Genomic DNA, 16,192 nt, shown 5'->3' with positions numbered 1-16,192 from the left:
GGACAAACAAGATGCGAGAGAAAACATTTATTTATTTATTTATTCAAAAGCCTGACATTTAGGAAGGAAGGCAGGCAAATCAGGAAGCACTTCCTACAATCCTTCTCCATCCTTCGAAGAATAAGAGTTCAAGCCAGATGCCACACTGGGACTCACCATGTTCTTCATTTTGGGCAAGCGCCTCTGCCAGCAGTTGTAAATCAGTCCTGTTATAATGATGATGACACAGATTGAGCCAATAATGACCAGCACCACAAAAAGCTTTCCATAGTCACTATGGGTCTGGCTGGGACGTGACTGGCAACTTGAAGTAGTTGTGTAGTTCTGAATTCCAATCTAAAAACAAAAATAGTTGCATTTGCAATCTGTTCTCAGCACTTTGTTGCATAAATTGCCTTCTTCAGAGGCAACTTGTTCTAGAAATCTTTAGACTAATGTTTTAAGTGAATCACTGCAGTAAGATGTGATATTTTATCCCCAAAGATGACTAAGTCAAAATGGATTGTGAATACTGCATACCACAATAAACTCAAATCTTTGGTTACTGAAAATAAGACTCTTGGCCTAAGCTCTAGCACAGCGTAGCCCTGGATTGGGACAATGAATGGAGGGCATATGTGTTCAGAGATGGAGGCAGTGTGTTGTAGGAGGAAATTCTGCTAGATTGTGGGGAATCAGGAGTCGATAATAGAAGATGGGGTGCATATTATGTTGGCAAAGAAAGAAGAGGCAGTTCTTCTTTTGATTTCTAAAAACAGGTTCTGAGGCTCAGGTCTGTGAGACAGATCATCCAGTGGATGGGGGCTCCTTTTAGCCTCTACCCTCCAATTTTGCTCCCAAAGAAGAGCCTTTCTAATGATCCACCAGAATTGGCCACCATGGAATCAAGCAATAAGGCTTCTTGCTGAAGGGTTTTGGTGTTCAAAGAAACTGATCAAAGGGGAGCCATTCTTTTTTGAGTCTGCTGCTTATGCATTCCTACAGTGTAGGCAAGCACATGTGGATCTCACCCGTAGTGAGTTCTGTGAACTCTGTAGGTAATTTCCAGCTCACAGATACATTCCACTAGTCTCTGCCTTATACAGTGCAGAAGTAGTATGTAACATTTTCTGAACAATCAGAGCACAATACTGGGGGAAATGAATTCCTCCAGGCTGCAAGTCCATTGTTATTGTGATTATTGGGTGGAAAGTTACAGACATCAACTGATAGCGTTTGTGATTAAATTTGTTGCAAGTGGGAGCAAACCTCTTCTCAATGTCTAAAGCATTTTATGAGTCATTTCTTTTAGGGATATTTTTTGTTCTTCCTTCAGTTCTTTTAAAGCTATGTTTATCTACTAACAAGATTTTTTTTTTATAAAGTTGCAAACAGCAACACAGCTATCCAAATACAGTGAGGTTATTTCACACAAAATATATAGGATATCACTTCGATATCACTAAGAAGTCACTTGGGAGAATATTACACATTGGCTGATGTGATCATGCAGAAAGGCCTCAGCCAATTTCTAAGTTCTTGTGACCTTGATTAAAGTTCTATAGAGCTTCACATTGTCCATGTAACATGGTAGATTGGGTACAAAGCATGCCCAAGGACAATGTAAGGTCATATTTTCATTTGAACAGAGAATGAGATAAGCTTCCTAGATGACAAAGGCATTTCAGAGATCAAATGTGAAAGTTCAGCTGCTCCAAACAAGAAAACTATGAATCCCCGTGCACAGTGAATAGAAAAGATTTATAGGTTCACCATGCCTTCAAAAGACCCCACAGGCAACATCTTCAGAAAGTTCCAAGTGATTTTTGGTGTGACAGATGCAGAAAATCATTTCTGCATTTCTCTATGCTCTTCAGCAAGGACAAGCAGGATCTCAAAAGACTATAATGGTAACTTTTTAAAAAGTGCACAGTGTAAAGAGACAATCCACAGAATCAGTCATAGCTAACAGAAATTGGCATTTGATGACTCAGCAGTTACTAGACAGGAAAGAAGGGATTTCTGCACTGAATGCTGAGCTATCGCTTTGCCTATTCCGGGCTCAGAGCCCAGCTAGGCTAGAGCATGGGGCTAATTTTCAAGGTGGGCAATTTAACTGCATTGTCTGCTGTGTGACTGAACAAGGTCTTACCTCAGCTAAGCTCCTCCGCATGTCACCTAGTGCCAGGAGAACATCATTTGTTGGGACAACTCCTAGAGGATGAAACACATGGGGGGGGGTAGAAACATTAGTTCAATGTGCTCTTCTTTAACACACTTGCATTTCTGGAGAAGAAGAATACCTGTATTAAAGAAGAATTTCCTGAGTATATAATAATACAGGATACACCTTTCAGAGCACTAGATCAATTTCAGAAGTCAAGAGTATCAGCTACAATGTGTGTAAGCAGAGACAGATGAAGGAGAGGAATAAAGGAATCCAGAAAGCAGGAAATATAAAATGCAAATCAGTGCTTCCACTTCAAATCTGATCTGCTGAATCCACTCTTTCCCCACTGATTGTTCCACTGCCAAATCTGACAGTACCTCAACCATAGCTTATGATTCTCAGAAATGTGGGAGGGTATCCCAGTGTAAATGCTGGATGGCTTATCAGCTTTGCTTTCTTCCCAGACTGGCAATATCTGTAGTAGTGACCACACAGTGAAATGTCTAGAAAACCATTTGTCAGCTCTTACATGGCTTTCTTGTCAAACATGGTTATTTTCCCAGTCAGTTGGGTATAAGCCAAGGAGAATGTGGACAAGAAGAAGTGTGTTGAACTTCATCTCTTTTTCTGCCTCTTTTATACCAACTGATTGTCAATTTGTGGAGGAGATTACTTTAGTTCACAATATTGCTAAGGTCTACAGTTTGACACATAGTCCCAGTTCTGGGAGCTGCCAAAATCACCAGTGATTACTAGAGTGGCAAGCCCTTTTTGATTACAGAGAAATGCCCTTACTGAAGGATTAATTTACATTCCATTGAAAATTCAATACCAACCGTATATGATTGGAAAAACAAATGGCTTTGTATCAACTGTGCAGAAAGTAATCATTTAATGAGGTAGTTTATTTAACAATGACTGTGATAGACTTTTATGATCCTTTTTACCATTGGAAAATGTCTAGACTCAATCTTAGTGATTTGTATTAAAAAATGAAAAGTAAAATACCACATGATGTACTATTGTTTAAAAGTTGCCTCTCCCTTTTGTTTGTTTAAATAAAAAAAAAAAATAAGAAAGAAAGAAAGAAAGAAAGAAAGAAAGAAAGAAAAGAAAAGAAAAGAAAAGAAAAACAACAAATCTTCTTGGGCAAACAGATGAGACCATTCCAAGCTGCTCTGAGATAATTATTTTAGAATTCTAGAGATACTGCAACAGTTTTCTATCAAAGTTTTCTGTAGCCACTTTCAGCAGCATAAGGAAAGCCACGCATGTTTCCAGGAAGAAGGTTTCCCAGTTATGACAAAAATTAATGTGAATCTAAACAACGCTTCTCTTTCCCCTGAACTGCCTCAAGGCAGGGATGCAGGGACTGCCTTGGCAGCCCAAGGCTAGTGTGTTTCAATATTACTACACATTGTTATATATCATACACAGATCACCTGCTGCATTTTCCTTTTTATGTTTTTATTTTCATGTAGATGTTATGTCTTTAGTATGTGTTGTATTCTGTCTCAAAATGGTTGAAATGCTCTAATGAATAAAACAAAATAAACACCATATGTCCTAGAGCATCCTAGGCTTATGGCCGCAAAGGAAGCACATTACTGTGTGTTGTTTCCATAGAGACCAAAGTGGACTGAGAAGCCGCAGGCCAAGAGGCATCGAGACACTTAACAAGGATTCTCAGATTGAGTAGCAGCACTGGTGGCTGCTTGGTCTCTCTCTGTACAAATCTCAAGAACGGTAGCCACAGAGTGACTGAAATATTCTAAGTTGAGTAGCCTTGGAAGTAATCAACTTGGTGGGGGTAGCAAAGCAGAGAAACTCTTCCTCTGCTCACTTAAATGGTTTCACAGAGACCCACCACGGCGACAGTTCCACTGAACCAAGACATTGCATTTGGTGTGGCAGTAATGGTGCCAGTTTTATTGAAATGTTGCCCATTGCAAATTTGAAATAATAAAGCATTAAAAATTATACATACATGAACACAAATACTTGCAGCTGCATTTCAGTGGGGAAACACTGACATCATGTTCCACTGTTTTGCCCTACTAAAATGTTATGGGGGAGATTATAGAGAAAAAGTGACATGGGACACTGCTTGTGGTGCCACTCATATATTAACCATAACATGTTCCAAACTTGCATACCCAATTGCCACTGCTTTGAGAGCTAGCTATCTTCTCCCTGCTTGGATGCCTACTCGGCGTGAGCCTATCAATATGTCTTTGCAACTGGGTTTTTCTTAAAATAAGAAACTTCTGGCAACCACAGCACCATATAACTAAGGGAAGGGTGTTACCTATCACATTCTAGAATCTGTTTTTGGCTAGCCACCCATAAACTGTTAGTTGTGAGAGTAGGTCATAGAATTGTAGAGTTGGAGGGAGCATGAGGGTCATCTAGTCCAACTTCCTGCAATGCAGGAATCTTTGCCCAACATGGGGCTCAAACCAACGACCTTCAGTCTCATGCTCTACTGACTGAGCCAAGGTGATTGCTTTAAGAATTTTAAAACTGTTTTTAAAAGGTTGTTTTTAACTGTTTTTAGAATTTTTATTGTAATGTTTTAGTACTGACAAATTTGCTGCTCTGGGTGGTATAAAAACTGAATAAATAATCATTATCAGCGTAATAATTTTCTCTCTAAAGAAGTGATAGCTATTTTAAATGCATCAAGTAGAGTTCAGAAACTTGGATGGAGAGACAAAAGTGTTATCTGTGAATAGAACTTCACAGGTCGCCCTAGGAGAGGAAATAAGAAGCAAACATGGAGGAAGACTGAGAAATAGCACACAAAGATTGGAGCCATCAAAAGTACAGTGAGACATTCTTCAGATCTTTTGCCTTTCTATAGTAACTTACCATGTTCTCCAGCCAAGGTCATTAGCAGATGTTTGTCGTTCTCATTGGGTTTGCTTAAGGAGATCAACCATTGGCCTTGCAATCCATTTTCATACCTGGAGAAAGCATCATCCACCAGTGCCAGCAACTGAAGGCCCCTCTCCACACGGAAGTCCTCCTGCAAAAAAGAACATTTGTCAGTCTCTTAAACAGAAGCCGATGCATCCCATTGAATGCAGACACTCCTCCCACCCTACCAAACCCATCAGCAGGAAAAAAAGCCTGTGGGTTTGGGTGCAGGCTTTCAGGAAATGAGACCTAGGTCAGTCTCAAGGCCAAGCCTATGGAGGATATCAGATAACAGCAATGACACTTTGCAGACCAAACCACTCCTTTACTACAATTCCCGTCTGCAAACACCTACTGTTCAAGTACCGGTATTTTCCTCTTGTGCTCCCTAATAATGCCCTCGCGTAGTATGTCCATCTTGGTTGCGGCCATTTTCAAAATGCAGATTTACTTGCAACCCAGTTTCATGGTCCCAATTTCACCAAAAATTCATTTAATTCATTTCATAATATCTGGTTGCATAATCTTGGCTTCCTGTATGAAGAGAATTTATCTCATGAACCACCTTGAAGTCACACTTCAGGTGGCAATATTCCATTTTGATATAAAACCCATTTCTGTAATTGGAAAATTCAAACACTTACTTACTTACTTATAATTTTAGTTTTCCAGTTGCAGAAATGGGTTTTATATCAAAATGGAACATTGTCACCTGAAATGTTGGGGAGAAGGAAAATCAAATAGAAAACCAACAACTTTCCTCTTTTAGAAAAAAAAACCCCTTAAAAACTCAGCCCCCACTATAAGGAAAGAAATAGCATCACAGTAAATGTATAAGAATCCAGAGGTGCCTGATGCTTTGAGGTAAACAAGCAGGGGTCAGAAATCACTTGGATCCCATGTACATCTCCCACCAAGCTCCTTGGAGGAACGGAAAGATACAAAGAGTAATAAAAGTGTTTATAAAAGTCCAGGGGCCTCATCATTCAGCTCAGATTGTAGGTCAAATAGGAATGGTCCTTTTCTACTGACATGATGCACATCGCTTGGCAGCACCTCTCCCACTTCTCCCTTTCTATTCTTGTTCAGTTGCTGTGCCAACCTAAAGGCCACCCAGATTATTAATACGAGCTAGCAGTGCTGGTTGCTATGGCAACCTCAAGCGCTCAGGGCAGGCATAGGCCTAATTGGGAAAGACAAGAAGGAGTCAGGCCTGAGTCACAAAGACCCATCAGCACCGCAACTCACAAGGCGAAGGTTATGGACGCCAGCTGAGGAAAACTTATCTTGCCACGGCCAGGCAAATAACCTGTCAAAAGGGGAATGGAGAGAGGACATAGGTATTAAGGCCCCTCAGGGGCAACAAGCTTGGGGCCACACAACTATAACCATAGCATAAATGATGCCTCTCCAAGCAGCCACCCAACAGACCAGAGTTCAGATTAACCATGCAAAGTTCTTTAGCATGAGTCAAGTAAATTTGCATACAGGGAAATAGTCCTTCCATTCACATGAGTTGCACAAAAAGAAACGAGGGGAAAGCACCAGTGCTTTTATACATGTCGATTAATAATAATAATTTACATTTCTATGCAACCCTTCACCCAAAGATCACAGGGTGAAACACAAAAATATATAACATAGCAATAAACAAAAACAGTAACCCCCACAGAAAAAGTTTAAAAGGCCTTGGGTTGTTTAATTAGCCAAAGACTTGGGAGAAGAGGAATGCTTTTTTGCCTGGAGCCTAAATATATGTAACTAAGGTGCCAGGCAAGCCTCCCTGGGGAGAGCATTCCACAAATGGGGAGCCACTACAGAAAAGGCCCGTTTTCGTGTTGCTACCCTCTAGACCACTCATGGAGGGGGTCACATGAAGATGGGTCCCAGATATTGATCACAGGGTCCAGGATGGTTCATATGGAAAGAGGCAGTCCTTGAAGTATTGCGTTCCTGAGCCGTTTAAGGATTTATAGGTCAAAACCAGCACTTTTAATTAGGCCCAGAAACAAATTGGCAGCTAGTGCTGTCAGGCCCAGGATATATCAGACAGCATGAGGATGGTGCTAAGAGCAGTTGTATTCAGACAGCATAATGTATTTAGAAAGTAACTGAACAATTGTTTGATCGGATTTGGTGATCTTTAAAAGGAAGTTTCTACTGCCACTGGCTCCATATGACATGTACTGAAAAGATACAAATGCTCCATCTTTTAGACACCATCTTGATTTGAAGTTCATTCTGTTTTAGCCAGCAAGCCATGACACCTTTCAGGTTATTCCATGTCTTTCCACCTCACCCCCTGGTTTTCCTTTTCTCCCTCCCCTCCAGCAGTCAAACAAATTCTCTTTAGCATATTCAGTTCTCCTGGGGCAGTTTTGGGAAAGGGGGTCAACTTCTACTTTTTCTCCACTTTTGCAAACCTTGGGCTTCTCCAAAACCTGCTGCTAGCTCTCTCATGTGTGTATATATATGCACTCTAAGAACTGAGTTTTCTATTAGGATTGAGATATGCTAACTGAGAAATAAGATATTTCATTTCTATCAAGCAGCTCAAAATCGGCGGCAGCCACAACCTTGGCAGAAAAGGCAGTTTAAACAGGACCCTCACCAATCTATTCAAGCTATTCTTCACAACCATGAGAACAAGAACTTCCCTACTTTAAAAAAAACCTGAATATAGTCAGAGTTCTGTATATATGACTCAATTCTGTGGCAGGCTGCTAAATATGACATGCAGATTTCTAAGGCCCTTAAACACAGTAATAGTAGATTGCCAGGGAAAATAAAGCATGTCCACAATAAAATTGAAATAAATTTCTGCTCTAGAGTGGGTTAGATAAGGGGTGTTTTATTTTTAAAATTATGAAATACAGTTTTGACCTTCTCATTTTCAAAAATTTTTGTGAGGACTTCCTCACCGCTACTATAAAAAGAGAAAGGTTTCTCATAAACAGCTCTATCACACATTCCTATGAATGGAGATCTTTAACAGGAAAGGGACTTTAGATCATCAATTAACTGCAGCTTTATGGGATTGATGGAAGAGTAATGGATTAGAGGAATGTGTCTGGTTAACAGACACTAGATAGTAAACAAGATAACAGGGAAGCAAAAGAGGCACTTAAAGGAGATTTAGTGGCAGCAGGCTGGAACTCTGAACTACTCACACTGGGAATTGTTTGCTTTTATTTCTAGCATCATTGATGACAGAAGCAACAATAAAGGAATACCTTAACCCTTTGGCGCAGAAGTGTGAATGTGTAAAAAAGAACATTATCTGATTTTTCTGTAACTACCAGAGAAAAATAAGCCAGGTTTCTTTCTATAACTATTAGAACAAAATTAGCTAAGTCTTAATAAGTTTAATGAGCCAGTTATTACAACCAGCCAAGTAAATGCACATTTTCTCTCTGTCTCTCACTACAGATACCTGGTATCCTTCCATCATGTGAATTTAAAATTATCAGAATGCCTGCAGAAGTTTTCTATTTGTTCTGAATCAACAGCTGATCACTATTTATTTTCTCTAACTAAAACTCAAAAACAGAGCTCTAAGTTAACATCTCCTTTGTATTTCAATATAAAATTTATATAATTTTATAATTTATAATTTTATAATTTATAAATTTATAATTATACTTTATAATTATATAAATTTATATAAACTTCAAATACTATTTATCTACATAACCAGCCCCAAATAGGAGAAACAACTTTAAAATAATCAAAAAGAATAATAACCACATTTTTTCTCCTTCTGGATGGTTCAGGAAAAAAATGTCTGCTTGCTATTAATATTATTATTATTTTGTTCTTAGTGTTACTGTTGTTTATCATCATCATAGTGTTATTTTAGTAATGTAATTCCAGTGGCTTCTGCCTACGTGTAAGCCCAAACACATAAATTGCTGGTTTTCATACAGGAGGTGATCCACCATTATTAATAAAAACTTCACTAGCTGAATAAGCTTTAGCCCACCTAGCTAACTGCCCACCAATCTAGCAGTTCTGTCAAGTCTTTTAAGATTGTCATCCAAAGCCTTGCTCCAGGTGCTGTCACCATCTGAGGTGTGGAAGTTGGTGACTCCTCACTATTAGACTACCCTTCCCAAGGCTTGTCTGTCACCTATGTGGCACCTTTTGGGCACAAACATATTTGTTTTCCAAGGCTTTTAAGAATCATTAAAACCTGAAATTTCAAATGGTTTTATCTGAATCGAATTCTTAACTGATATGTCCTTTGCTGTTTTTATTTTGTATGTTTTCATGTTATGAAAATTGCATTTTTTTTTTGTATTTGTGAGCTACTGTGGTAATGAAGGTGCAGAATAAAAGACCATAAAAGTAAATAAATAAGCAAAGTAAGTTTAACTTGCTATGCCAGCTCAATCAGCCAGCAGTCGAGTTCATTCACTCACCAGTTATGTTTACCCACCACCACTTAGTCAGTTTGTTGCCTTCTGGTCCACCTATGCCAAGGCACTAAGATAACCGAACATGTCTAGGTACAGATGGAGACTGGAGCAAGGGCAATATATTATTGGTTCATCTGGCTTAGGGTAGCCAGTGTGGTGCCTTCTTTTTAATACTGGACCACAACTCCTCTCATTGGCCATGCTGATGAGGGTTGGAATCCAACAACATAAGGAAGGCACCACATTGGCTACCCCCAGAGCACCGGCACTTCTTTTTTTGCTGACCATGGCAGCCATTTTGTGCTGGCACCCACAACACTTTTATCAGTATAGAAGTACAATCACCTCATTTTTAAATAACTTAAAAAAGCACTGGTTACCCCGATCCAGATCCTTGGGAACTACTGTATAATAATAGTTAAGTCCAAACGTCCAGCCAGGACTGGTCAAATGTTTTCATGTGTATGTGTGTGAAAACACATGAAGATGAATTATGTCTTGTTTGTGTTTGCATTAAAACAAGAATATGCTTTTGTATGTTGCATGCCATTGTGTACAGGAGATACAAGATAGGGTGCTTGGATTCACAGATGGGCTTATTCCTCTTCTTAATATTCTGCTGTTGTATAAGAAGACTAAAGGCGAAGACAGAAATTCATTCTATGGGCACATAGAGACAGACAGAAGCAACTGAAGTTGCTGTGCCCTGGAAGAATACTGACAGCACTGATGAAAGACAGACTTTTTCCCCTCCTGGTCAAAGCATAAGGTAAACCAGTTCTGTGGGTTTTGCAGCAGAGTTCATTTACATAGCATTTATTGGCTAACAGCTGTAGCGCTTCCTCCTGGGAGCTATTTAACAATGTTCTCAAATGGATTGTGCTTTTAAAAAAAGTGCCAGATGAACAGATAATTGTGCGAATTTTCAAGAAGCACCTTTTTAAAAAGAAAGAAAAGCACAATGTAGGTTTTTAACTGCTCCAGGGAGGGGGTCAGAAGGGACTACAACTGTAAGCCAATCAGCACTGCATGCAGCCAGATCTGCAACTAATTGTACATATATTGTGAAGATGGGAATAATCTGCAGCAACTGTTATTTGCAGGTGCATAAGCACCTTAAAGTTTGGAGTCCTGTGGTTTGGAGATGGTATACCAACTATTCTACACATTATGTTTACTGGAATAAATGTTTGCTTTGCTTGACAAAAGCAGAATCTTACTGCATATTAGCCTAAATTAGTTATCTGGTCATGCCTATCAAATATCTCCTCTAGCAGCATCAAGGTATTATTTTATACTCCTAGATGTAACATCACTGTAATTACCTAGAAAGACAAGTTGCAGGGTTGCTTCTTACAGAACTTCAAAAAGACACAAGTGCTCCCTCTCAAGTCTGTTATGTGTCACGTATGAGATGTGAGAAAGCCAAGATCCACGTCTCTGTTTCAGAGACCTCATCAACATCAACATTTCAAAAAGCCTGATCCATGTATTCCCAGAGGGGTGTATTTGCCACTTCCTCAAGGCTGGATCCCATGCTACTCCAATAAGATACAGATGACTATGGCTGCAATCCTATGCACATTTATTTGGCAACAAAACCCTACTAAGTTAATGGGACTTTCTTCCATGTAAAAATTCACGTGGAGTTGCTAGTATCAATAACTTATTATTCTAGTACTTGTTCACAGTGCATTGAATGTTGGCCATCTGGATTTAGCTTTAAAGAAAAGAGGACAGAAACGTAGTAAATAATGTTAATAAAAAAACAAGCCACTCACGCAGTCAATGTTGTCAGACATGTTCAAGATTATGTAATTTTTGCCTGCCAGGTTGCTCCAGTCCTTGCAGGTCACCTGAAAAACACAAACAGAGAACTCCATGAATTTAGCAGGAAATTATTTGGGAAGTAGTATAAACCAGTGAACATATGAAACTGCCTTGTGCTTCTAGAACACTTGTCCAACTGGCAGCATAATTCCAAGGTCTCATGCTGAAACCATGAGGAGTCTAAGGCTGTGTAACCACTAACCCATTTATAGCACAAAAAATGTAGCTTTCCTCAATCCAGAATATTTCATGCTCATCCTCACAATGCTGCTTTCAATCTAGATTGATACTTGTTTGAAAACTTTCCATGCCTTTTCCTCCCAGCACATGTCCCAGGTGAATGAAGAAGTTATTGCGATCTTGGTAAACGGCCACTCACAACATCATTGGGCAGGTGTCGATACACGCACACACACTCCTTGCTTACATCTATTTTCAAATGGACACACTCTGCAGGGTAATGCTGAATCATTCTGCAATGAAATTTTGTTTTCAGAATGAAACCAGTTTCTCAAGAAGTGCTGATGGGCGGGAGGGAGGTCAACAGATGTAGATTCGGTGTGGACTATGGGGGGAAAAACAAGTGCTTATTCTCCATTGTTTCTAGAATAAAATGTTGTGTGTACACAGCTTAAGAGTGAAGATAGATGTACAGTGGTACCTCGGGTTAAGTACTTAATTCGTTCCAGAGGTCCGTTCTTAACCTGAAACTATTCTTAACCTGAAGCACCACTTTAGCTAATGAGGCCTCCTGCTGCCGCCGCGCCGCTGGAGCACGATTTCTGTTCTCATCCTGAAGCAAAATCTTAACCTGAAGCACTATTTCTGGGTTAGCGGAGTGTGTAACCTGAAGCATATGTAACCTGAAGCGTATGTAACCAGAGGTTCCACTGTATGTTTGAACAGGGGCAGGTGGGCTGCCAAATAAGCTGCACTCCCCCTTGCCTTCATTTCTGAAGACACTAGTACAGATTATGGATCAAATTTTGGTTGTCCCTTCCTTTTTGCCCTTCCCACACATGTTTCAGTCAAGCTTACCCACTTCTTTCAAGTACCGGCATGTTTATCTGATCAAATGTTTTTTGAGATATTTAAAATGCTTTGGGAAGGAGGTGGGAGGGCTCTCGGACCCTGCCAGAAACTCATGCTGCCTTTTCAAAGCCTGGTGCCATGTTTATTTGGCTTGGGGCTTGGGGGGGGGGAAGAGTGTTGTAGCCAAATTTTGGCATCACTCCCCACGACAAAGCAGTGAGCAGCCCACAGGTTTCATGTCAAAGTTCTCTTGTGGTCACTTGGTATGAAAAGTTGGACCGCCCTAATCTAGTAGAAGAGGCTACTAGTTTGAAATATAATGGTATCAGCTGACTATTTAAGTGCTCTCTTCAGGATTTCAAAGAATGAGTTAGGTTGCAAAAGCTATAACTAAGTGATGGTGCTGTCCAGGAGGGGTTAGGCATTTCTTCTGCTCCCCTCACCTGGCTGGTATGAGGGAGTGGCTGATACTGGATGCTGGAGACAAACACACGTCTGCTCTGTCTTGGATCTGTGACCTGGGAGCTTGTCTGAAAACTTAATGGAGAAGCACGATCTGTTGGGGTGTTAATACTGTGAGACCCTTCATCCTATGCTCAGTCTGTATATATGTATAAATAAAGACATATATCCTAAAGACACCACAGCCTCCACTGATCTTCATTCTAAGGAAACCAAACATTAGGTAAATTGCAGGCACCTCTGGCATCTCTCACCATTCAGAGATTGGGGTAGCATGCAATAATATATCTGACAAGCATTTGCTGGCATATAGGAAAGTAATCTCATTTCCCAAAATCTTGGCCTAAATTCTGTGTAATGAAGTGAGTTAAGGTCTATTCTTTCCCATGTTCAGCAGCATGCATTTAAAAAAAAATGTCTAAAAGACCACCTTCTCCACACAAGCCTGCCTGAATGTTACAATCATCATCAGAGACCTTCTTCAGGTCCCCCTGCCTTGTAATGTTAGCAGTGGCGTAGCGTGGGGGGTGCAGGGGGGGCCGGCCGCACCGGGCGCAACATCTGGGGGTTAGGGTTAGAGGGCGCAAATCCACGGGTTAGGAGGCGCAAATCCACGGGTTAGGGGGCGCAAATTACTTGCCTTGCCCCGGGTGCTGACAACCCACGCTACGCCACTGAATGTTAGGGTTGTGATGACCAGGAAGAGGGACTTCTCAGTCAAAATGCATATTTATAAAATTCCCTTCCTAGGGAAACTCCCTGGGGCCAAACCTCATGACCTACCAGCACTGAGTGTGAGTGAAAATTATTTTATTTGTCCAGCTTTCCAGAACGTTATCCAGCATCTTTTAACACTTTTTATTGATGCTGCTGGTTTTTAGCTGTATTGTATGAAATGCTTTTAATTTTTCTGCTATTTTTATCCTATGGTTGCAATTATTGCTTCTATGGCTATGAGCACCTAGGAGTTTTTTTAAAAAAAGTGAAGGGCAGCTTACAAATATTTAAAATAAATGCTTGCTTGTTAACAGGGAAAATGACACAATTCTTCATGGTCTCCATATAAAAAAAATAAGAGACAAAAGCAGAAAGCTTCCTCTGCTCCTCTCTTGCCACGAACATACACTTTAACTGAAAGACTGGAACTACCCCTTTGGAAAGGAGTATCACTTATTTCTGTAGCGCAACCTATCCTTGGTTGGCTCTACCGAACACAATAAGATGATGAGGCAGTTTGTGCTAATTGCCAGGGTGGCATTCCACCACCACCTTCTTTTCTTTTTTGACAGAGACAAATCTACTCTGCTATTTTCCAGATGAAACTAAATGCTAGGATGCCTTGCCTGATCACAGGAGTGGCCCATTTGAATGAATGCATTCTCACTATGCGGTCCTCAAAGACCCATCATAGAGCACTAATTGTTCTGATGCACAACTATGCACTTGAAGGCCATATTGCTCCAGTAGGGAAAACTTCTTCCACACAATACACGACAAGTGACTCATATTCATGGCATCTTCTTATTGTCTACCTTTTAGTACCAATTGACTTTCTCATTTTGCAGATTAGAATATGAGTTTCTGTATAAAAATAATAATACTGTGTGTTCACCAGAATTAATTCCCCTGAAACTAACTTCAAGGTTGAAATACAGCTGTTTGTCAGCGTTATTTTTCTAACCTTTAACTATGGAATAAAATACGTTGACAATAACCGCATAGAATTTGTTTCGATGATTTAAAATGTATTAAAACGCAGCAAATCAAGGTTGATTTCCCACAGCTCAATGGAAGAGAAAAACATTCCCTCTTGTTTAAATGAGGAGCCTTTTATACACAAGTACCATTTACTAGATATTGGATGAAACAGGAGTGTATGCTTTATAGAAGAAATCTGAAAAAGATCCAGTTGGAAGGAATCTATGAGGAAGAGGGGATGTCTCCTACAACTCAGGAACTGAAAATTCCTGGACTATAAAACCTGGACTCAAGAGCTGTTACTCCTAAACCTCAGCATCTCAGCACGGCTATACTTCTACAGCATTTCAGGTTCATGCCTTTTAAGTTGCTGCTTAAAAATTTAAAGGCCATTTCACACTCGTACTAGCATGAAGGAAATTTAAGTAATTGTGTGCAAGTTGTTTGCCCTTGCCTTTGAAACACTGGATTATAACTGAAATATTCAACATGCACACAGACACACACAAAGGAATATTACCTGTGTCAAACTCCAAGGCACTCCTGTGGACAGCACAGCCGTGTGGACATCTTCAGTTTGAAGTGCAAAGCTCCGTTCTGCTGCAGTAGTTGCTGCGACTGGCAGCTTTGTTCTATTCTGATTCGGAGTGGAAGTAGGAGCTGGGTTATCAGTCCAGTCCCAGAAACCCACTGAAGAGCTGGGGTTTGATGGGCTGCTAGAAGACCTAGAAAACGTCTCAGCAACAAGAGTGCTGTCCCCATGCGATCCTGCTCTTAGAAAATCATCTCCCGTCTTCTCCGCTGTAGCCATTTCTGGGGCCACTGTCCCTTCTATGGAATCTCTTTGTCCCATTTCAGCTCCTGCTATGGGCTTTTGCCTCTCCCCTCTTGTGGTTTCCACTTCTTTTACATCGGCTCCCACTGTACCTATTGTTGCTATGGGTTCTCTGAGTCCCACCCCTCCTCTTACTGTACCTTCTGAAGAAACCTCGACAGGGACCTCTGAGACAAGCTGAGGTCCTTTCGGAGTGGCTGACAAAATGGAGGACAGAGGCAAGAGGCTGGGTCCCATACTGCTCCCTAGATCAAAGCCTGAGGAAACATGTTCAGGAGCAGATTCTTCCTCTTGCTTGTCTGCAGCTGTTTCAGTCATTGGACCCATTCTGCTGGTTGTTGTGGAGAAAAGAATTGAGAACAATGAGTCCTGGCTAGGTGCTTCAGGAAAAGCGTCTGGTGTTTGGCTGCTCTGAGGAGGTCCCCTTGACTGGTTTATAGGAAGTAATCCTTCCTCTTCCTCAAGGACACTGGTGGAAGGAGCTTCAGAGTCAGGTTCAAGGGAATCAGATGGCTGATGGAGAGTGGATGTTTCCCAAGGATTTTTAGCTTGTGTCCCATTTCGTTTAGGCAGGGCCTTCTGGGAGGCTAGTGGAAAACTGTAATCTAAAGAGAGGAGGAGAAGAGGTTTCATGAACAAACAATCCAGGAAGACCGAGAAATAGGAAACACACTCCTGAAATCTTCTTCTACCTTATATGACACTGCATAGATGTCTAGTTAGCAACCAATTATTCTAGTTGATCTACCATCCTTATTCACCTGAAATTTTCCTTCTGTCTCAAAAGACTTCACCAATTTTCTCTCTCAGCTCCTTCAAGCTGAACTTCCCCAGGCAGCTTTATCCTCT

General features: G+C 40.6%; 1 protein-coding gene across 2 annotated transcripts in view; it reads right to left on the bottom strand.

Moving 5' to 3' along the window:
* PODXL2 (podocalyxin like 2) overlaps positions 1 to 16,192 on the bottom strand; it is a 54,941-nt gene that overhangs the window by 4,278 nt on the left and 34,471 nt on the right. For both annotated transcript variants that reach the window (XM_083603053.1, XM_083603054.1), the window contains exons 3-7: positions 15,029 to 15,948; positions 11,268 to 11,342; positions 5,021 to 5,177; positions 2,132 to 2,193; positions 157 to 336 (exon numbers count right to left, since the gene is read on the bottom strand). In XM_083603053.1, coding sequence (XP_083459179.1) covers positions 157 to 336; positions 2,132 to 2,193; positions 5,021 to 5,177; positions 11,268 to 11,342; positions 15,029 to 15,948 — 1,394 coding nt within the window. The remainder of the gene's footprint in view (positions 1 to 156; positions 337 to 2,131; positions 2,194 to 5,020; positions 5,178 to 11,267; positions 11,343 to 15,028; positions 15,949 to 16,192) is intronic.

The sequence above is a fragment of the Podarcis filfolensis genome (assembly GCF_964270895.1).
Source record: "Podarcis filfolensis genome assembly, chromosome: 2".
Lineage (NCBI taxonomy): Eukaryota > Metazoa > Chordata > Lepidosauria > Squamata > Lacertidae > Podarcis > Podarcis filfolensis.
Note: the sequence above shows the minus strand (reverse complement) of the source record. Positions and strands in the feature narration are given on the sequence as shown.